General features: G+C 42.7%; 2 protein-coding genes across 2 annotated transcripts; one reads left to right on the top strand and one right to left on the bottom strand.

The window, feature by feature from the left end:
- Positions 1 to 14,464: 14,464 nt before the first annotated feature.
- LOC123398475 (pentatricopeptide repeat-containing protein At4g21190) lies at positions 14,465 to 17,629 on the top strand. Its single transcript, XM_045092941.1, has 8 exons — positions 14,465 to 14,691; positions 14,796 to 14,893; positions 14,994 to 15,092; positions 15,436 to 15,579; positions 15,741 to 15,953; positions 16,343 to 16,732; positions 17,198 to 17,286; positions 17,385 to 17,629. The coding sequence occupies exons 2-6, from the start codon at positions 14,804 to 14,806 to the stop codon at positions 16,685 to 16,687; spliced, it is 891 nt and encodes a 296-aa protein (XP_044948876.1). The 5' UTR covers positions 14,465 to 14,691; positions 14,796 to 14,803; the 3' UTR covers positions 16,688 to 16,732; positions 17,198 to 17,286; positions 17,385 to 17,629.
- Positions 17,630 to 18,064: 435 nt separating this feature from the next.
- Positions 18,065 to 21,565, bottom strand: LOC123398474 (single myb histone 5-like). The gene is made up of 7 exons (XM_045092940.1): positions 21,374 to 21,565; positions 21,019 to 21,276; positions 20,676 to 20,908; positions 20,464 to 20,548; positions 20,071 to 20,154; positions 19,051 to 19,407; positions 18,065 to 18,729 (listed from the first exon to the last, which is right to left on the bottom strand). The coding sequence occupies exons 2-7, from the start codon at positions 21,166 to 21,168 to the stop codon at positions 18,715 to 18,717; spliced, it is 924 nt and encodes a 307-aa protein (XP_044948875.1). The 5' UTR covers positions 21,169 to 21,276; positions 21,374 to 21,565; the 3' UTR covers positions 18,065 to 18,714.
- Positions 21,566 to 23,917: the final 2,352 nt, after the last annotated feature.

Below are 23,917 nucleotides of genomic sequence, written 5' to 3'. Positions count from 1 at the left end.
AACTTCTTATCGACTCTTTGCCCTAGAATAGCACCAACGGCATAATCACTAGCGTCACACATGATCTCAAAAGGTAAGTTCCAATCAGGTGGTTGAACAATAGGTGAAGTTATCAAAGCCCTCTTAAGTATTTCGAAGGCTTCCTCACAATCATCGTCAAAGACAAAAGGAATGTCCTTTTGCAAGAGATTGGTAAGAGGCCTAGAAATCTTAGAGAAGTCTTTAATGAACCTTCTATAGAAACCAGCATGACCAAGGAAACTTCTTATACCTTTGATATCTGTGGGGTATGGCATTTTCTCGATTGCATCAACCTTAGCCTTATCGACTTCAATACCTCTTTCAGAAATTTTATGACCTAAGATGATGCCTTCATTAACCATAAAGTGGCACATCTCCCAATTCAAGACAAGATTGGTATCTTTACATCTCTGCAAGACTCGATCAAGGTTGCTGAGGCAATCATCAAAGGAAGACCCGTAAACGGAGAAGTCATTCATGAAAACCTCAACAATATTTTCACAAAAGTCAGAGAATATAACCATCATACATCTTTGAAAGGTGGCAGGTGCATTACATAAGCCAAAAGGCATACGTCTATAAGCAAAGGTACCGAAAGGGCAGGTGAAAGTGGTTTTCTCCTGATCAGATTGTGCAACTGGTATTTGGGAGAAACCAGAATAACCGTCTAGAAAGCAGAAGTGTGTGTGTTTAGACAGCCTTTCTAGCATTTGGTCGATAAAAGGCAAAGGGTAATGATCTTTCCTGGTGGCTTTATTCAATTTCCTAAAGTTGATCACCATCCTATAGCGAGTAATAATCCTCTGTGGGATCAATTCATCCTTATCATTAGGGACAACAGTAATGCCTCCCTTCTTAGAAACGCAATGCACCGGACTCACCCAATCACTATGAGCAACAGGATATATGATACATGCTTCCAGTAGCTTTAGTATTTCTTTTCTTACTACTTCTTTCATCTTAGGATTTAATCTCCTTTGATGATCGGCAACTGGTTTGAAATTAGGATCAGTTTTAATCTTGTGCTGGCATAGAGTAGGACTAATGCCCTTAAGATCATCAACAGTATATCCAATAGCAGCACGGTGCTTCCTCAGAGTTTTTAGTAACTTCATTTCTTCATGCTCTGAGAGGCTAGCACTAATAATAACAGGATATATCTCCTTTTCATCAAGGTAGGCATACTTAAGAGTATCAGGCAACTGTTTAATCTCGAACACAGGATCACCCTTTGGTGGGGGCGGATCCCCAAGCAGTTCAACAGGCAAGTTATTCTTAAGGATAGGATATTGTTCTAAGACAACTCTATCTATCGCATCCCTTTCATCCATATGCATATCATTTTCATGCTCAAGCAAGTATTGCTCTAAGGGATCAGTAGGAGGCACGGCAATAGAAGCTAAGGCAATAGTTTCATCCCTACTAGGCAACTCCTTTTCATGAGGTTGTCTACCAAACTTAGAGAAATTGAACTCATGTGACACACCTTAAAAGCCAACAGTGACAGTTTGCTTCTCACAATCAATATGAGCATTGACAGTATTGAGAAAAGGTATACCAAATATGATGGGACAAAAGCTATCTTGTGCGGTAGCAAGAACGAGGAAATCAGCAGGATACTTCGTTTTACCACACAAAACTTCAAGATCCCTAACAATTCCCACAGGGCAGATAGTATCTCTATTGGCAAGCTGAATAGTGACATCAATAGGCTCCATCTCAACAGGTGCAATCTCATCTTTGATTTCAGCGTATAAGGATTGAGGTATTGCACTAACACTAGCACCCACATCACATAAGCCATGATAAAAATGATCTCATATCTTAACAGAAACCACAGGCATGCCAACAACACGGCTATGTTTGTCTCTAACGTGAGATTTAGCAATTCTAGCAACATCTTCACAGAAGTGAATATTATGTCCCACAACATCGTCGGATAGAAGATCTTTGATAATAGCAATGCTAGGTTCAACTCCAATTTGCTCAGGGGGTATAGGTGTTCTAATATAGCCTCTACGTATCATAGTTGAAGCTTTAGAATGATCCTTTATCCTAACAGGGAAAGGTGCTTTCTCAATGTAAGCACTGGGAACAACAGGATCATTATAGGCAATGACTTTCTCTTCAACTGGAGTGGGTTTAACTACATTGACTTCTAAAGGAGGAGGATATTTAAACCACTTCTCTTTGGGGAGATCAATATGAGCAGCAAAGGATTCACACAATGAAGCTACTATCTCAGAGTCAAGTCCATACTTAGCGCTAAAGTCACTAAAGGTATTTGTCTCAACAAAGTATTTAACGCAATCAAACGTGAAATTCATACCTGAATCCTTACCTTCTTCAAGCTCCCAATCTTCAGAGTTGCGTTTAATTCTCTCAAATAAATTCCACTTGAAGTCAATATCTCTCTTCATAAAAGAACCGGTACAAGAAGTGTCAAGCATGGTGCGATCATCATGAGAAAGCTGAGCATAGTTCTCAATGATAATTTCTCTCGAGAGCTCATGATTGGGGCATGAATATAACATTGATTTAAGCCTCCCCAAAGCTTGAGCGATGCTTTCTCTGTCACGAGACCAAAATTTGTAAATATAATTCCGATCACGATGTACTAAATGCATAGGATAAAACTTTTGATGAAATTCCAATTTCAACCGATTGTAGTCCCATGATCCAGTATCATCACATAGCCTATACCATGTCAACGCCTTATCCTTCAAATATAAAGGAAAGACCCTCTTCTTGACCTCATCCTCGGGCAAACCTGCAAGCTTAAATAAACCACAAACTTCATCTACATAGATTAGATGCAAGTCTGGATGAGAGGAGTGTTGGTGATGACGATGGCGACGATTTCCCCCTCCGGGAGTGAAGTTTCCCCGGCAAGATCGTCTTGCCGGAGCTCTAGATTGGTTCTGCTCAAGTTTCGCCTCGTGACGGCGGTGAAACCACGAAAAAGCTCCTCCTTGATATATTTTTTTCCAGACGAAACCCTTCATATAGCAAAAGAGGGGGCAAGTGGGCCAGCAGGCTGCCCACAAGCCCTCATGGCGCGGCCTGGGGGTGGTCGCGCCGTGCAAGCTTGTGGCCACCTGCACGCCCCCCTCTGGCGCTTCTTAGGCCCAGTATTTTTGATAAATCAGGAAAAATCCTTGTTGATTTTTACAGCGTTTGGAGTTGCGCATAATAGGTATCTCAACTTTGGTCCACTTTCAGGCCAGAATTCCAGTTGCCGGCATTCTCCCTCTTCATGTAAACCTTGCAAAATAAGAGAGAAAAGGCATAAGACTTGTACCGTGAAGTGAAATAACAGCCCAAGAAGCGATAAATATCAACATGAAAACATGATGCAAAATGGACGTATCAAGGACGAGGAGGTCGAGAAGTAGGGTTGCACCGAGGGAGAGAGGCAATTACGTGTGCAACCCCCAAAACCCCTTGGGTTTATATAGGAGGAGAGGGAGGAGGGTGCCTACCCCTAGGGTTTCCACCCTAGGTGGTGCGGCATCCCTAGATGGGTGGGGCGGCAGCCCCAACAGGAGGAGGACGCCCCTAGGGTGGCTTGCCACCCAATGCAAGCCCCCACGCCTAGGGTTAGCACACACTTCCCACTTGTGCGCCTTGGGTTGAGGTGGGAGGCGCACCAGCCCATCTAGGGGCTGGTTCCCTTCCACTCTTGGCCCACTTAGCCTTTCTGGGCTGGTGGCCCTTCCCGGTGGACCCCTAAACCCTTCTCGTGGTCCCGGTACATTACCGACGATCTCCGAAACTCATCCGGCGATCAAAACTCCACTTCCTATATATGAATCTTTACCTCCGGACCATTCCGGAAGTCCTCATGACATCCGGGATATCATCCGGGACTCCGAACAACCTTCGGTAACCACGTATACTGTTCCCATAACAACCCTAGTGTCATCAAACCTTAAGTGTGTAGACCCTACGGGTTCGGGAACCATGCAGACATGACCGAGACACCTCTCCGGTCAATAACCAGCAGCAGGGTCTGGATATCCATGTTGGTTCCCGCATGTTCCATGATGATCTCATCGGATGAACCACGATGGCGGGGATTCAATCAATCTCGTATGCAAATCCCTTTGTCTACCGGTATGATACTTTCCCGAGATTTGATTGTCGGTATCCCTATACCTTGTTCAATCTCGTTGCCGGCAAGTCTCTTTACTTGTTCTGTAACACATCATCCCGTGGCTAACTCCTTAGTCACATTGAGATCAGTATGATGATGCATTACCGAGTGGGCCCATATATACCTCTCCGTCACACGGAGTGACAAATCCCAATCTCGATTCGTACTAACCCAACAGACACTTTCGGAGATACCTGTAGTGCACCTTTATAATCACCCAGTTACGTTGCGACGTTTGATACACCCAAAGCACTCCTACGGTATCCGGGAGTTGCACAATCTCATGGTCTAAGGAAATGATACTTGACATTATAAAAGCCTTAGCAGACGACCAATATGATCTAGTGCTATGCTTAGGATTGGGTCTTGTCCATCACATAATTCCCCAATGATGTGATCCCGTTATCAATGACATCCAATGTCCATGATCAGGAAACCATGATCATCTATTGATCAACGAGCTAGCCAACTAGAGGCTCACTAGGGACACATTGTGATCTATATATTCACACATGTATTACGGTTTCTGGTTAATACAAATACAGCATGAATAATAGACAATTATCATGAACTAGGAAATATAATAATAACCACTCTATTATTGCCTCTAGGGCATATTTCCAACACAATGCTCAAATAATGATGATCATCACACTATTATTTACTTAGAACTCATGAAAGCTCGATATGAAGAACTATGACTCGATATGAATGCCTCTGGCAGTGTGCCAGGATGTAATGATCTACGTGACATGTATCAGCAATATAATGAATGGTGGCTTTGCCACAAGTGCTATGTCAGCTCTATATGATCATGCAAAGCAATATGATGATGAATGAACTAGTCATATGATTTAACGGTGAAATTTTCATGGCAATATATCCCGGAATGGTTATGGAAATGCCATGATAGATAGGTATGGTGGTTGTTTTGAGGAAGATATAGAAAGGTTTATGTGTAACAGAGCATATCATGCCATGGGGTTTGGATGCACCGACGAAGTTCGCACCGATCCTCGAGGTGAGAATGTGCAATGCACGGTACCAAAGAGGCTAGCAAAATATGAGGAGGTGAGATTGTGTATGTCCATAGTTTCAGGTTAGTCATGAAGAACTCATATAATTATTGCCAATTTTTATTAGTTTCATCACAAATCAAAGCACTACTCACATGCCCCGATGGAGAGGGTTGGGATGAGTTAACCACCGCACAACTCCGACTCGAAACAACACTAGGATTTCAACAAGGAATAGAAATGCTCACACATCCCCACCATGCCTTTTTAATATCCATACAAACAAGAAATTAACACCTCTTAATACTAATACTTCTATGAGCCAACAATGATGCACTCACACCTTGTTCATATTACCACATCAATATCATTTACCCACAATTTCTCTTTATGTGCTATATGGTGGTTTTGATTATCATTCATTGAATACCTATTATTTTTGGACTAGATTTATGACACACGCAAATTATCGTTATTTTTATTAACTCTCAAACAAATATAATGAAGAACGAGAGTGAAAATGTTTCTACAAAATCTACACTACATTGTGCTCAAAAAGATATAAGTGAACTACTAGATCAACTGCCAAGCTCAAAAGATATAAGTGGAGCACATAGAGTATTCTAACAAATCTTGATGAATGTGTGTTTCTCTCAAGTTGGTGTGTCCATCAAATTATGATTGTGTCAAACTAAAAACAAAAATAAAAATAAAGCAAATGACGCTCCAAGCAAAACTCATATCATGTGATGAATAAAAATATAGCTCCAACTGACATACCGATGGATTGAGATGAAAGAGGGGATGCCTTCAAGGGCATCCCCAAGCTTAGACGCTTGATTCTTCCTAGAATATCACCTTGGGGTGCCTTGGTCAACCCCAATCTCAGGCTCCTTCCACTCCTTATTCCATTGTCCATCGTGATAACACCCAAAAGTTGAAAACTTCAATCACACTAAACTCAACAAAAATTCGTGAGGTCCATTAGTATAAGCAACATATAAAATACTTAGGTATTGTTGTAAATTGATTCATATTTCATTATTGCATAATAGGTACTGTATTCTAACTTCTCCATGGCTTATACAGCCCGATACAATCAATAGAATCATCAAAATAAGCAAATTATAAAAGCAAAAACAGAATCTGTCCAAAACAGAAAAAGTCTGTAGTGATCTATAATGAACCTATACTTATATAACTGCACAAATTATGAGAAATTAGTAAGACCTGAGGAATGTGTACAGAAATACCGTGTAAAAAATCATCTTAGAAATACGTTCCAATAAAATCAGAGAAATTATGCACTGGGCATCAAAGTTTCTGTTTTTGCGTTGTATCAATTATACTTATCATACAAGTCATCCCAAAGGCTTGACTTGCCACAAACACTAATTTAAACATAAAAACACAATCATTGTAGGGGAAATAATCATGTCATCACGCCAAGACAGAAAGTAAAAGGCAAAAATTAAGATAACTGTCGGGTTGCCTCCCAACAAGCGCTATTATTTATGCCCTTGGCTAGGCATAATGCACATGATCAAGTGTTGCACGCTTTCATGTCCTTCAAAATCAGGTACTCCCAAAGTTTACTTAATAATTTTCCTTTCTCAAACCTAGTTGAATAGCTTAAGTGTTCAAAAGGATTTATAATATGATTGCTCACGTCACTATTATCAAAGGGTTCTTCATATAAGACATGGATTTCATTACTGATAGGTTCCCTAATAGTGTTTTCTTGCCAATATTCACTAAACCCTTCATTGATTCCTTTAGCAATGCATTCAAATTTATCACAAGTGTGGAGAAATGATGATTAAGTTAATTCTTCGGGAAGCACATTCCTCCTCATATTCATATCAAATCTGTGACAGTCATTAGATTCCAACCTACGCATATCATCTTTGTATTGAAGGATCGCTTCTATGGGAGGATGTTCAGATTTTGTTCATCGAAGGAAAAAAAAAATCTTTCGCTTCAAGCACAATATAATAAAATTCATGCATAAGTATGGTGATAGATTTTTTTTAATCTCAGGATCGTGCAAGCTAGGGAGTTGAGGAGTCCAGAACTAGGGGTTCCTTGGGCCGCCTACCTATCCTTATGGGCCGGACTCTCTGGCCCGCTCGACCGTTGGCAGTAGTATTGGATTCGAGCTCGACTCTTCCGAAGACTTGGCATGTAATCCAAGGATATGTAGTAATAGACACATTCCTTCTCTGTTGTAACCAACCTTGTGTAAACCTTGACACCCCTAGCATCTAAATAAGCTAGGGGTCGTAGCTCGTGGGACACATCAAGCTCTTTACGATTAGGGTTTAGGCCACAACATCAATCTCATGATAGATAAACTTTGTACTCTATACTACCTCATCAATAACAACAAGAGTATGACGTAGGGTTTTACCTCCATCAAGAGGGCCTGGACCTAGGTAAAACATCATCTTTATCGTCTCTTGTTATCCATCAACCTTAGATCCACAGTTTGGGCCCCCTACTCGAGATCGGCCGGTTCCGACACAGACAAGAGTCCCAAAAATATATTTTGAAGCATAGGTTGGAGATGCAAAAAATTTCTTTCCATTTTACATGTAAGCATGGTAGTAGCATTCACATAACAATTTCTTTCATCAAGTATGGAACCCTTAATAAGAGGGGAAACTAGCGAATACTCAAAGAATTATTGGATGACATGCTTTCCAATAATGTTCCCACTACCCACATGATATATTTTGGAATTTAGGGTAGTGTGAGTATTACTAGTAGGGACTTTATTCGTAGGAGGATCATGAGTGGAACCAATAAATTTCAGTCTCTCTTTATCCAAGTCACTAGTGCTATCTTCACTAGCGCTTTCAACTATAACCTTCTCAAACTCACACATGATAGCAACTTTCAAGCAAACGTGACAAGCAAAGCAAGCATAGATAAATATTTTTTATTTTTTTTATTTTTTTAAGCAAGCAAGATATAATAGCAAATAAAAAGAAGAACAAGTGAATGATAATTTGTCTGAAGTTGCTTGATAGTTGGTGATGATATTCCCCTGCGATGGTGCCAGAAATCCTTCCTCATACTTGTGATCTACATTGGCTCTTTGGTGAACCGGAACAGGTAATCACAATACAATGCGGGTAAGTATTTCCCCTAATTTAGAAACCAAGGTTTATCGAACCAGTAGCAATATCAATCATCAACCGTCTTCAGCGGCTGCACACAAAAGAGCAAACAATTTGCACCCAACGCAGGCAAGAGGGTTACAATGCCCCTGATCTCGTTATTTGCACGCAAATGAGGTGTGTACATAATTTTAGTGAATTGTAACTGGCAAAAAAATAAAAATAAAATAACATCGAGGAAATTATAAGTTTTATGAATTTATAAGTGAATAGACCCGGGGGCCATAGTGTTCTCTAATGGCATCTCTCATGAAAGCAACATATGGTGGGTAAACAAATTATTGTTGGTCAATTGAGAGAACAACGGATAATTATGCGATTTTGACGGCAATGATAATATGTATATATGCATCACATCCATAAGCAAATACGCCGACTCCTGCTTGCACCTACTACTATTACTCCACCCATCGTCGCTTTGAGAAGTATGTGATAAGCAAGAGCTCCCCCTAAATTTGTGCATTATTTTAGATTTTCTTTTGAATGCAAATGCACTATCGATTAGGATCATCGGTCACTCTTCCATGTCTCATACATCTTGGTGGTTGATACGTCTCAAACATATCGACTTTTCCAAACACTTATGCTAATGTTTTTGCCTCATTCTTCCATGATTTGAATGAAACTAATCCGGACTGACGTTGTTTTCAATAGAGATGTTTGTATGGATTTCTTGTGCGTAGGAAAATGGATATTTAGACATCCCGGAAAATTCCCAGAAAAAATAGAGAAAATCCACGCACCGGGAGGAATCATGGGCCAGAAGATGGGCCAGAGGGGAGCCACAGGGCCCCCAGGCGACCTGCTGGCGCGGCCTGCCCCCTGGCCACGCCGGGAGGTCGCCTGGGTGGGGCCCACCCCCTTCGGTGCCCTACTTTGGCTCCTATTTGTACCCGTGACACAGAAATCCCAGAACAGAAGTCGTTTTGCAAGTTCTCAACGCGGAGCCGCCGCCACCCCCCCTTCTTCTTCGGGAGAGCTAATCTGGAGGTTGTTTTGGCCTCCGGAGAGGGGAAATCGTCGCCATCGTCATCACCATCACCACTCCATCATCTTCCCATGGCTTCTCCCATCATGTGTGAGTAATTCCCTGCTATAGGTGAAGGGGATGGGAGAGATTGGATGAGTTAGATCATGTAGTAGTTCGTCGGATTGTTGGGGGCATGTTGCCTATCATCTACTATGGTGTTTGTCATCTTTGCTACTACTTGTTACTCTTAATGCTTGTCACTTTGGGCCCGAGTGCCATGATTTCAGATCTGAATATCTTATGTTTTCATGAATATATTTGTGTTCTAGATCCTATCTATGAGTAGTATGCACCTATTATAGTCCGGAACCGGCGATCCCGATGGTGACAGCTTGGGACACCAAAGGGGATAGACTATAGTTTGAGGATTCCATGTATCCATTGATTGTTAATGCTTTGTTCCGGTGCTCTTTGACAGGAGCACCTTAATCTCCATAAGTTCCTTTTGGCCCCGTTGATAGCGGGATGGTAGGACAAAAGATGTTGGGCAAGTTCTTATTGCAAGCACGCACGACTACCTCGGGATACATGCCTAACGTTTGATATATACCTAGATGATCATTAATTTTGTTTGTGCCTTTCCCCAAGTGAAATACATGATATCTCTCATCCATGACCAACCATCCATATCCCTAGCCTTTAGCGTTTTAATACTGCTCGTTACAAGTTACTTTACTTTCGCCGTTTTACTTTCGTTGCTTTGCCACTATTATTTCCGTTGCCACCTTCACTTCCATATCACCGTTGCTACTAATATTTCGTTGCCAAGCAAGTATCTTTTAGGTGTGGTTGAATTGACAACTCAACTGTTAAATCTTATAAATATTCTTTGGCTCCCCTTGCGTTGAATCAATAAATTGGGTTAACTTACCCACGAAGACTGTTGCAATCCCCTACACTTGTGGATTATTAGTGGTGCGCATGAATGATATGAATGAATAGTAATGCACATTACACCAATCAAATGAGTGAATGATCAACATGTAGATAGCTCAAAGGCATGGCATAGTAGCATCAACAATCAAAGCGTATGATCAAACACTCAACTCTATCATGTTTGAGACATCCAAAAGAACAAATGTTTAGAAAACCAAATATGGCAATAAAGAGCAACACTCTCTCTCGAAGCCCTATTGATCTATACACTTCTTCCCCTTTGGAAACAAGTTACCAAATTTTCAAAGGTCTAGAACTAAGCGTCGCTCTGGGATCAATCTCCTCCGATAGCAGTTGACGGAGTCGACGGGAGAGCATCGGCGAAGCCTTCAACAGATGTCTTCTGAGGTGGACGTTTAGACAATGGAGGTGCGGGAGGTGGCGGAGCTAATGGAGCTGATGAAGATGGTCTGGCTTCTGGAGCTGACACAATTGCAGATCTGGCCTGAGTCCTGAACTGAGTGGTTGTCGGAAGAGACGTATCATCCTGAACATCACTGCTGGAGTGAGGTGTGTGCACTGCATCAACTTTATGCTTCAGCTGAGCAACAGTTGTAGTTAACTCCGTCACCTTGATATCCAGGTCATGGAATTTTGTCTCCGCAATCCTCTCAAGACTCTTTTCGTTCAGCAAGATTTCAGTGGTATTATTTTCCATCCCTTGGATGGTGCTAATAAGATATGTCATTTTTTCATCTCCGGTCCTCAACTGTGGAGCTGGAGCTACTCTTGCTGCATCTGCCTCTATTGTTGCCTCTGCCTGAACACGAGCTGAAGCTGAACTAAGATGGTTGCGGTCCATCACTACTTCGTTGACTTCAAACTCTGGCTATAGTGGCAGGTGTGGACAATCAAGTAGATATGAATTCTTCCCAATCTTGGAATTGATCAACATTTGAATGTACGGAACATATCCACATGATCTCTTTTGATTAGCAGCTGTCCTTTTGACTGTCTCAACAATCAGATCTATCATACTAATCCTGGTGTAAGTGTCAATGTGGTGCAACATGTTGATGGAATACCCCGGATCATCTTATCATCACCTAACTTAGGCATCAAGGTGTATCTCATGATGGTATTGGTGGTAGGTATCCCAGCTTGCAGAAAGTAAACAGATCCAAGCTTGTGGGTCTTCAAGTACTTGTGGGGCGCTGGATTGTACATACTAACAATAGAGTCGTGATTCGTGTTTGGCTCACAACAAACATCCAAGTCACTCTCAAGTGCCTTTGGAGCACCTATGATGATTGCCCACTCCTTAACAGTTGATTCACACTTGTGACCTTCAGTCATCCACACAATTCTACCATCAAGATAGAAATGTGCAGTGGAGTAGAACTGCATGATCGTCTCCTCGTTCCAAGCAGTCATCGCTCTCCCAACAAAATCCTCTATGTTAATGGCCCTTTAATTTTATCTCACATGAGGGAAGTAGTCCTCATATTCCTTGATGTAATCCCAGTCTACATATCTCATGTTGCTCACAACTGGACTCTTGTCCAATAGCAGATTCTCATACAAGTCTTGTTGTTCCTTGTTGTGAAAGCAACCATCGACGGTTGTCCTCCTCCTGGCAGCATAGGGATTTGCTCCTCTCCACAATCTGAGTCCTTGATCTCTCATGTTCTTCATGTCCTCTGCAACGGGATGAGCATCATTATACACTGGAAGGTGAGCTTTCTCAACACAGCATGTTCTTCTTCTTCCTCTGCAGCAACATCTCTCGATGCAGAGCCTTTGTTTTTCTGACCAACTACTATACGGAATCACCCCACAACCTTTTGAGTTTATGTACATGAGAGGATTAGAATATACAACAGGGGTGGTGGGGTGCAGGGCCTTTGTTCTTCTCTGTTGCATGAATATCCTTGATGTGCTAATAGTAATAGTAACAACAAGGATTCAGAGGTGGGATTAACTCTGAGTCGCTCTAGCGATATGAGCATCAAGTAATTCACTCAGCATCAAATATTTAGTAGCAAGGCAAAGTAATGGTAGTAACAGTAATAGTGACAACAACAATTTTGTAGTAGTAGTGACAGTAGCAACAACAGTAGTGACTTAGCAAGATTCAGTATACGTAAAGTGTAGGCACATGGATCCATGATGGATGGATATGGATGTCATTCATCATGTACTCCCTCCGTTCCTAAATATGTCTTTTTAGAGGTTTCACTAATGGACTACATACGGATGTATATAGACATACTTTAGAGTGTAGATTCACTCATTTTGCTTCGTATGTAGACACCTAGTGAAATATCTTAAAAGACTTATATTTAGGTACGGAGGGAGTAACAGTTACACACTAGAGCTACACAGAATTAGCTCCAATTCATCAATATAATGTAGGCATGCATTCCGTTTATAGTCATGCGTGCTTGTGATAAGAACTTGTATAACATCTTTTGTCCTACCCTCCCGTGGCAACGGGGTCCTAATGGAAAGTAAGGGATATTAAGACCTCCTTTTAATAGAGAACCGGAACAAAGCATTAACACGTGGTGAATACATGAACTCCTCATACTACGGCAATCACCGGAAAGAATCCCAATTATTGTCACGTTGGGGCATGCGGATCATAACACATAATAAGTGCATACAACTTGCAAGATATGATCCAAGCACTTCCATATTCAGAGAAAACATAATAGGTTTTGATCTGTCATGACACTCGGGCCCTAGTGACAAGCATCAAGCATAACAAAGTCATAACAACATCAATCTCACAACATAATGGATACTAGGGATCAAGTCCTATCAAATTAACTCGATTACATGATCAATCTCATCCAATCCCATCAGCGTCCAGCAAGCCTACAAAGGAATTACTCACTTTCGGTGGTGAGCATCATCAAATTGTTGATGGAGAAGGATTGGTGACGACGACAGCGACGAATCCCCCTCTCTGGATCCCCAAACGGACGCCAAATCAGCCCTCCCGGTGAAGAAGAGGAGGTGGCGGCGGCTTTGTCTCGTAAAACGCAATGAAATCTTCTCTTTGATTTTTTTTCTCCAAAGATGTGAATTTATAGGACTGGAATTAGGATTAAGGGAGCCACATGGGCCCCACAAGCTATTAGGACGCACCCAGGGGGTGGGCGCGCCCTGTTGGCTTATGGACCACATGCAGCCCCTCTCCGGTGGTTCCTCACTCCATAATTCATTACATATTTCAGAAATAATTCACAAAAAAGTTTCATCCAATTTCAAAAAAATATATTTTTGCATAAAAATAACACCATGGTAGTTCTCGTGAAAAGAACGTCAGTCATGTGTTAGTTTCATTCAAATCATGCAAATCAGAGTCCAAAACCAAAACAAAAGTGTTTGAAAAAGTAGATATGTTTGAGACATATCAAGTCTCCATGTTGGCAGGTGGTGGCTCCAAATTGCCTTTCGGATCCGGATCGTGGCTCCTCCGATGTCGCTCTCCGGGTTCATCGTACTCCATGTCGCCCGCCTCCACCAGGAAGGAGAGGATCATGCTTTGCTCCGACGACGAGGAGGAGCAGGAGCCGCATCATCCGCGCCTCCTCGTGGAGGCCATCACGACGAACGAGGATTACGAGGCACACCTGGAGCTCTTCCTCAAACGATCGCTCAAGGACGGCGTCGCCCTCGCCGCCGCTCCACCGCATGAAGGCAAAGTCGGCGTAGTCGCTTCTCCTGCGCATCAAGGCAGAGCCTCCTCCCCACCAGCACAACCGCGACATTGAAATCGAACGTCGCGTGAAGGAGGAGCCGACCTCGTCGCCGCACAATCGGTACACCCGCATCGACGAGCCGGCGTCGCCATCGTGTCATGTCTGGCGCAACAAGGCCCTGAAGAAGGAGGTGCCCATAGTGATTGCGAAGGCGCGTGGACGCCTCCCCCACTACTTCGTCCGGGCGGCAACGACAACTCCTCATTGTGGAGCATCATGGCTACGGAGGAGAGTGCGGTCACGAAGGCGGGCGGAGAGCGTGGCGCAACGAACCACACCAAGCTTTGCTTTAGAAATTTGTCCCAGAAATCTTTTTCATTATCACAGTGGATCAAAAAAGGACTTTGCTCCTACTCAAAACCACAGTTGCACTTCTATTTCAGTCTCTCTTCTTTGTACGGTTAGTTCTGTTCAGCTTCAAAGAAAAAAGAGCGCACGAAGCTTATCCTCAACCTTTGCAAAACTTACCACCGTCTCTCCACCACCCACCCCCGTCCGTACGAGGAGGAGGACCCTCTCCCCCTCCCGACCCGGAGCTCCTCCACCGCCGCCGACGCCGACGACGACTCCTGACGCGCGCCGCCGCTCCCCTCCTCCTCGGGTCCCTCCGTCCGCAATCTCCGGAGCCCCGGTTTTCGAGGTACGAGCCTGCTCTTTCGCCTCCAAAAAAACTGCAGAGAAGTAGGCTGTAGGCGGGTAGTGATATTGGAGGTTAATTTGGGGATTCGTGCTTCCCTGCTGCAGATCACACCATGCTTTCCTTGAGGTGTTGGGCGCCCACATTCGGTTTATCGGTCGACAGAGCCGTCGTCCTGCGGCCGCGAAAGTTCAACTCCCTAGTGGTAAGCTGCCTCATTCGCCTCCATGGCGTATGGTGTTTGTTCAGAACTTGTTGTTGTTGATGGTGGAGCTTATCCTGAATAGCACAACCTTGTGGCACAGGTTTGCGGCGCCAGGGGTCCGAGGCCGAGGTTTCCTCGCGTGTGGAAGGCCGACAAGAGAATCGGAACCGTCTCCAAGTCGCAGAAGCTCGTCAAATGTGTGAGGTTCTTCTGCATTTCTCTGCTGTAGTTGTCACTAGAATCTGCACCCTATACAGATTTGTGCCTATTCCTGCTCTGGGAGGTTAGACTACCCCATAACTCCATGTTCTGCACTTGCAACAAAAACAGTTGTTCTGTACTTCAGCTTTCTGATCTGATGGAACTCTACAACTTTCAGTTGCTGTAGTTATTTTAATAAATTGTTACATGTACACTTTTTATCATATATAGTAACTTTGGGCCGACAGGGATTATGTGTTCCTTATTATTTTGGGACCAAAGGGGTTACAGCCAGAATTCCATTTCACCATTTGTGTGACATTTTTTGCCTTCTCCTGCAGATTAAGGATTTGTCTAATGTAAAGGAGGAGGTTTATGGTGCTCTTGATTCATTTGTTGCATGGGAGCTGGAGTTTCCCTTGATAGCGGTGAAAAAAGCACTGAAGACGCTTGAAGATGAGAAGGAATGGAAACGAATAATTCAGGTAACTGTCCATTATTTTGTCTGGTGTGTTTCTATCTTGTATTTTTAATGAAATTGTTGGTGGGTATTATTTCTCTACTGCATATCTTGAATTGGCTCCTCCCTTTCAATAGTATTCTTTTTTTGTATCAAAAGAAATTAATTGCATCGTCTCCGGTCTAGGTTATCAAGTGGATGTTCAATAAAGGTCAAGGGAAGACAATGGGAAGCTATCAAACTTTATTAAATGCTTTAATCGAGGATGGACGAGTTGAGGAAGCAGAAGAGCTATTCCAAAAGATATTCTCGAGATATATGGAGGGTTTGCCCCGTATTTTTTTCATGAAAATGATCTCCTTGTATTACAGATTGGGGTCATACGAGAAGATGTTTGAGGTAGGAAAACAAAACTTAATATATTGTGTTTATTTAACGCGCAAATCGTATAGATGTAGATTTTGCATTATTTGGTCCTGCTTGCATGGAGGGGCAATAACTATACTAGTGTAGAACTATCTGCATACTTAGCAGACATGGTAAGATGGGAATCTGTATTCCTTTTATTTATTTTCACCTAATTTTGTACTCGCCTTAAGAGATTTGGAGTTCGAGTAGGTTGTTTTCTACATGGTATTGAGTATTGACCTTACACTGGTTGTGATTGTCTCAACATTTTCTTTTGTGGTAGAAAAGCCATGCTTAAAGGAACATGGGTACAGAAATGATGCTTACTACAATGGTTGTTCCGTTTTAACCGTTTCATGTTTCCCTTGCAACTCATCCAGGTTTTTGCTGATATGGAAGAACTGGGTGTTCGACCTGATACCTCGATTGTCAGGATGCTTGGTGATGTATTTATGAAGCTAGAGATGTTGGACAAATACGAAAAGTTAAATAGGAAATATCCACCGCCAAAGTTTGAATATCGATACATCAAAGGCAAGCGTATAAGGATAAGGGTTTATCCAGATAATAGTACTGAAGAGGTAACACAAAGAAACTCTAACAGAGGTGAACCGGAAGATGCAAGAAGCATGAATCTCGACAATGAATTGGAAGAAACGCCGAAAACAAGCCTGGACAGGAATGTATTAGGCGATGCTGCTTCTGGAGACCTTGAATTTGTATAGCTCAGAGCTTGAATTTGGTGCTTCGTGCCTGCTCCATGAAAGCAGGTAAGGGTAAAATTGGCTGGTTTCTAGTTTTGTTTCATGGAATCTACAAATGCTGAACTAGAACATGTCTGAATTATTCCATCTACAAATTGGGAGACATCAGTACATCATATCATGATGTTGGAAAGAAATTAAATAACTATCATTTCACCGGTCTCTCCAAGTTCTTACAAGCACCCAAGCAAAGAAGTCATGAAATTTGTTTGACAATGTAATGTAAGGTGTTTAACATAGGATTGGAGAATGTAGAATGTAAAGGATTGAATCAAAAATTATGTCTACAGTGTAAGGCGTTTGACATGGAATTGAGGAATTCCGTGCTTGATCTGAAACAAAACAAAAAATTCCTTGACAGTATTGAATCTGCATGGTGGTTTAGTAAATAATCATTCTTTCTGCTTGCATATTGCTCATGCTTCATCCAAATGCTTCTGTAATATGCGAATGTTTCTGCCCTTTCTCCAGTGTGCTGCGACATGTTCTATGTAATCTAGCAGTTCAGACCAATCCTGCCATACCAAATTTGGGAATGGAGATCTCCCAGTAATGATATGGTATGTTCTTCTGATGACCTGATAGTTTGTTTCCAGGACAGGCTTTATTTTAATTTCTTCAAAAAGATGTGCACTTAATCGTGTGTGACATGAGGCAGGATACAACCGCCGACGGTCTTTGCTGTGCCGTGCCGCATCCAGCAAGAGTCATTTTGGATGCATTGCAAGGTCAGGCCGTCAAGGTGAAGGCGGATGGTTATCTGACATAGAATCAGTACAAGTATTATTATGTAGCACTAGCATTGGGCAGTATTTTGCCTCCGTTCGGAAATAACTGACGTGGTTTGGAGTGGTTGTATACTATAATAAAGTAGAAACCCTGGCGCCTGTTTTGGACTTGCAATGAATCAGTATCATTACTCTCCAATTTTCCTTTTTTTTTGTTGTTGATTTGTATACGAAACAAACTGTTTCACGTAAAATCCATTTGTTCCAAGCAGGCTCTGGCTGTTCTGCACAGATGTTCATGGATCATTGCTATCACCTATCTGTACATGAACTAACGGCAGTGGCCAGTGGATTTGGCAGTTGCCTGGTTTCTATGGTTTTCTCCACGATCTCATTAACCACTAGTCCTGTGCCGCACACAAATCTTTAGCAGCTGCACAGTGACCAGAGCTAACAAAGGAAAAAAGCTGAGCGGATCCCCCAACAGAGCTTTGTTATTTGCGATTGAACTGAGCACCGCAATGCCCGCCCACCGACATGTTTCTCCTTCGGTCAAAATTCACAGAGGCAGGGATAAAAAGAAGGCACACGTCTCCCAACTCGCAAATGCTAACCAAATTTTGACAAATATATTGGATCACCAAACGTCCAACCGCTGCTTATCCAAGTACCAACACAAAACCAAGACCAATAATGCCCAATGTTGTATTACCGACTATTTTGGCTTGGCAAAACTTATAGACTGAATACATGAATAAATTCTATACACATGCCGCAATTATTGGGTGCCAAATAACTTGAGCTGGGCCAGGCCAGATCAACAAACACCACGAGCACAAAGGAATTGTTTTGCTGGGAGGACCACCACGGTGAACAAATTTCCAACATGCCAATGACCTAAACCATGACAGTAACAAGGGTCCAGAGAGATGGAATGACCATCATCTATTTATTGATCTTCTCCTCATCATCCCACAGACGTGCAGATCCCATCTACGGTTCTGCCATGTGGGGGTTAAATATGATTTGGCCTTCCTCCATCCCTCGGCAAACCGGCACGAGGGAGAAAGGAAACTAGCTTCAAGGTGCAAGTTGAATGGACTTGCATGATTTCAAATGACCGATCGGGATTGCCATCGCTTCAGATGACTCCAGTAACACCAAAGCATTAGTTAGTTTGCGCTGGAATTCAGCAGGCATGCACGCAAGCACAACAAGGTCAGAGGAAAGCGGACGCTGAAGCAGCTCCCACAAGATGTCTCAACCTCGAATGATCTGCATGTGAGCATGAATGCGTTCAGGATTTGATGTAGCAGATAACATATGCTTTTTTACGATTCTAAAGTGTCCATTTCCTATATAAATTGCTTGATACAAGCACTAATTCTGATTGTGTGTTCATGTGTTTCAATGTTTTACTAATCAATATGAATGCGACTGTTTGTGGAGGGGACTACAAATTCACACTAAAGCAAAGTGAATGTATACATGCATTTAAGTGACATGGTGTAAGTATGCAAAAGCAACAAAATGTCAACTGAAAACATGCAAAATAAGAACAGCTGAACATAGAGTCTAAGTACTTAGAACAATTACCAGTTTTACTGAACTCCTGTTTTTTAAGGTCAACATTGCTGCTTCCGCAAAGGCTTGTGCAGCTACAGCATCAGCTTCTGCAGCCTCCGCTTCTCTCACTGCGGCTTCAGCTTCCGCCATGATAGCGTCCGCCTCAGCAACCGCACGAGCGGCTGCAGCTGCAGCCTCTTCTGCGCTCATGTTTCTCATCCGTGCAAGTTCAGCATCTACCTGTGATTTAGTGTGGGCTGTAAAGCCATCCCTCTCTACCTTCTCTACCTTGGTTGGCTCCTTTTTTATATCATCAAGCAGCACCATTTTGGAGCTTCGTCCTTCTAGATAAGACGAGCTAGGGGCTATCCTGTACTTCCGATTCACCTAAAATAGTTAGACTTTAGTAATGGGCTGCATGGCAGATGGCTTATACTCTTAAAAAGAGTAACCTAGTCTATCTAGGTGCACATACAAATTTTCAAGGCAATTTATCCAGGTTCATGGTTTTAGGGACTTTTACATTCCAACTAGAAATATATACAACAGCGATTTCCAGGTGGACCATGGCAAAAAAATACGCATACAAAAGATATCACTGGCACCAAAGAGATCCAGCAAAAGGTATAATTAGTATATTTCTGAAATATAGTATAACATTTTGAATCTTACTAACTAGATAAATAATGTACTATATTAGATATGTTACGACACTGAAAGCAGTTATAATAGAATAGATAAGTACATGCCAATAGCAGGCAAACAATTTGTTTGGAACAGAGAGTGCTCACACATGTGTTGATAGGGTGAATGCTCGGTGAGCACAACATATCAAGCACTGTCATCCATATAATGATAAATCCATACATAATATGTAAACATAAAATATGAAAAGATCCTAGTTCAATCCAATTGAGCTTCATCAGACTTAATTTATATGCAACAACAATGGTAACAGGTGTGACTTTTACTACTTTATATCAGGGCACTTTTTTCTACCGCTTTATAATCTATACAATAATGTAGTTACGGTAGAAAGAATGTTACTACCTTCATCAATTTGCCAGATGATGTCAACTCATTCAGTTTTGCAGACAGTACATGATCAAAATCAGCAGGTGGCCAGTATTGTTCCTACATGACATGAAAAATATGTTAACAACAGTGCAATCTACATAACAAATTAGATTAGGCAGAACTCTGCCCAATGGAAAGGGATTTTGTAGCCACTGGTTATCATGAAATCATTTTTGCATGTCTATGTTGTCACAGAATTTTCTGCATCACTGACCGAATGATTGTCAAAATTATATTAAGTGATTGACGAAGTAAATGAGTAATTCTTTTTATTCATGAAGACTACAAATTTTGGTATTTATAATAAAGGATCATATATCATTTCACTGTGATAAAGTACACGATAAACAGAAGAAGCATCAAAACCTCTATGTAATTAGCAACGGCTGTTTTGTATGACCCTGTAGGTTCATTCAAGGTCTTCACGGCCTCCAGTATGATATTTTCTAGCCTGCAGGAACGGCATCATAGAGGTACATTAAAGCAGTCAAAACCTTGCAAGTTTCTGTTCAAGATACGGGTAGAACAAAGGACACAAAACAAGCATTCCAAACCAGCATACCGAAGAGGACACCTACCTGGATAGCGATTTATTCCCTGTAGTAAACGTTACGATCGGCTTTATGATAGGCTTCACGTCGACGACGTCGTCATCGCCGTCAGAGGTGATGCTGGTGACCGCCATCGACTGGCTTTCCTGCTTCGGAGCAGACCTCGGCTTCTTAGCCGTGGGCGTCGTCGTCGCCGTCGTCCGCACCTTGTCGCGAGAGCCCGACGCGTTCACTGTGACATTCATGTTCCTCCACTTGTCCTGCGATCGCGCATCCGCACAGGCAACAGTCATCAGAATTCCCTACATATATATAAAGCGGCTAAAGCGCGCAGGGTCTGGCGGGCGAGGAAACGGACGGAGGAACGAACCTTGAGGTCAACGTTGGAGCGGTAGCGCAGGATGTTGCTGAACTCGGGGTCCTTGAGTATGGTGCGCCATTTCCCGGCCCCGTGCTTGCCTATCCCGGCCTTGAGCGCCGCCTCCTCCTCCGCCGTCCACTTCTGCTTCGGTGCCCCCATCTGCTCCGGGCTTGCCCTAGGAGGCGGCTAGGGCTCCCCCTCCTCCTCCTCCTCCTTCGATAACGACAACAGCAACAGCAGCTATCCCCGAGCAAATCGGAGGCGGATCTAGACCGGGAATCCCACGGGATCAGTTCGGGATCGAGTAATCAACCACGGGATCAGTTCGGGATCGAGTAATCAACCACGCCTAGAAAGTACGTACCTCGGAAACGAAGGGGGCGAAGTGGGGCGGAGACGGCGACCGCGCGTGGGGGGCGCCGGCGGTGGCTAGGGCACGTTCGGCGGCGGGTCTAGCTAGGGCACGGTGGATTGGAGCTTCAGATAGGGCAGTGGAGAAGAGGTGGAGGAGGATACGGTGGAGAGGAAAAGTCGCCGCGGGGATTATGTTTCTTTTTATTACTCTGTCGACACACCGAGGGCAGGGCAGAGGAGATTTGATTTGTTTTGGCCCTCGAGAAATTCGGACGAAATCTGCACTCCGACTTTGGTTAGGGCACGTACAAATTGGTAGGTATGATGGTTTTATCTTAAGTTTTATTAGCAAAACGGTCCGCGTGTTGCAACGAAAGAAAAAAATACCACACACTTTTAATTTTTTATAATTATTTTGATTTATTAAAATAATAAGCTAACTAACTAATGTAGTCAGTTTTATCCTATTTTGTTGAGAAATCAACCCGTCCATTGTTAATTCCACCATGATGAGAAATTGAGCGGGATAAACAAAGCAAAACAAAGAGGCTACGTGAATCAATCAATGGACTGTTATCTTATTTCACTCATGGGATAGAGAATGTGGGATCAGATGACAAACTGAAGGTGATGTTCCGTTCTCTGTCTCTACAACAATACAATCTTACATTCAATACATTCATTCATGAGCAGGGACGGATCCAAGAGGGGCGAGGGGGGGGCTAGACCCCCTCAATGAATTGATTATTCTTCAATGCTAGTAGTTACTTCAACTAATATTTTCTAAAACATGAAAGCTTTGCCCCCTCCATGAGAAAACTCGCCCCCTCCGTGTGTTCATCCTGGCTCCGTCCCTGTTCATGAGCAAACAAATCCCCACAAAACAAATTTTCTTGCCGGTGCTTGGCACACAGTTGGAAGCATGGGGAGGGGATCTCATCAGATGATGAGTTCCTGCCGGAGGAGGGGATACGATGAGGGGAGCAAGGGTTTGGCGCCTCTATCTGGCCATAAGGAGTCGTCGTTGCCGCGCCATAACCTCGGAGTTCCCCGTGTGAGCCATTGAGGCCCGTCTCGACCTGCAAGTACTTCGCTCCGCTGCGCCTTATCCGCGCGCCGCCGCCGTTTCGCGTCGAGCAGACGCATCATCCCTAGTGACTGTAGTTGTCACGTTGTTTTGATCCAGAAGCTGTGCCCGAGCGCCAAAACGGGGCAGCAAGCGGGCAAAGGTACGGCCGCGGAGGCGGGTGGGTTGAGATCGATGACAGTGGCGATTAAGGTCGGCCGCGGCGGCGAGTGGTGTGGCAACAGCCTGGACACAGGCCAGGGTGGACCAGGGTCGACGCGATGCGCTCGAGCGCCGCAACGGGGGCAGTGAGCGGGGAGAGGTACGACCACGGAGGCGGGTGGGTTGAGATCGGCAGAGGTGGCGGTTGAGGTCGGCCGCGGCGGCGAGTAGTGTGGCGGCGGCTTGGGCACAGGCCAGGGTGGCCCAGGATCGACGGAAGGAGGCGATGCGTACGGGTATAATTTTTGCAGCGAATCGTGTTTTCCTTTTGCGTTGCAGATAAATGATGAAGCGCGGGTTGAATAACAAAAATTACAGGGGCTTTTTTATAAAAATGTCGCGATGGGTTTTCCGACGAAAGCAATAGCCGCTTTATTATTAGGTATAGACTAGCAAATATACTCCTGCGTTGCAACGGGAGATATAATTAATGAGAAACACCTTTAGTGCACTTAATAAATTATCACATCTTTATGATTTTGCTCAACACACACGCATGTTCCTTTCGTTGCAACGCATCTGCATGTTTGCTAGTTTTTTTTGTTATGTAAATAATTTAGAACAATATGAAAATTAAAAGTTAAGTCATTATATATTTTTATATTTACATGTTTAATTTTTTCAAATTTCATGGTCAAAATTTATCAAAACATATTTAGTTTTGATGTTTAATTTTTTATACACATTCGACATTTTTGGTATACATCAGGAACATTTATATATATATGTTTGACATTTTCCAAGTAGATGATTAGTGTTTTTTCACATTAATTTGTTATTTCTAATTTGTTCCATATACATTGTATTTTTTGTGTACGTTTTTCTTATACATTGAAAACATTTTTATATGCACATTTAATATTTTTTAAATGCATGATCGAAAAATTCAAAAAAGAATTAAAATTATATATCTATTTTTCCTTACGCATTGTACATTATTTTATATAATTAAATTTTTTATTCAAGTTTGGCATTCCTTCAATGCATGATTAACATTTTTTTTAAAGTTTGCATATAGGTGATTTTTATAATTAAAATATTTGGAGTATATCCAAATAAAGAAAAGAAGAAACAATTAAGAAAAATAAGTGCTCAAGTCCACACTAGGCCAGCCCAGTCGGGCATCTGGCGACAAAGAAAAAGAGGGAGAAAAGAGTGATGGTGAGGGATCGAACCTGGGTCTGCAGGATCGATCGCACGGCTTCAACCACTTTAGATGGCATTGTAGTTGTGGTAACTTTGTGGATATCTACTTGTTGAAGGAGA

The sequence above is a fragment of the Hordeum vulgare genome, chromosome 5H, assembly GCF_904849725.1.
Source record: "Hordeum vulgare subsp. vulgare chromosome 5H, MorexV3_pseudomolecules_assembly, whole genome shotgun sequence".
Lineage (NCBI taxonomy): Eukaryota > Viridiplantae > Streptophyta > Magnoliopsida > Poales > Poaceae > Hordeum > Hordeum vulgare.
The sequence above is the reverse complement of the archived record's forward strand: the minus strand, read 5'-3'. Positions and strand labels throughout refer to the sequence as shown.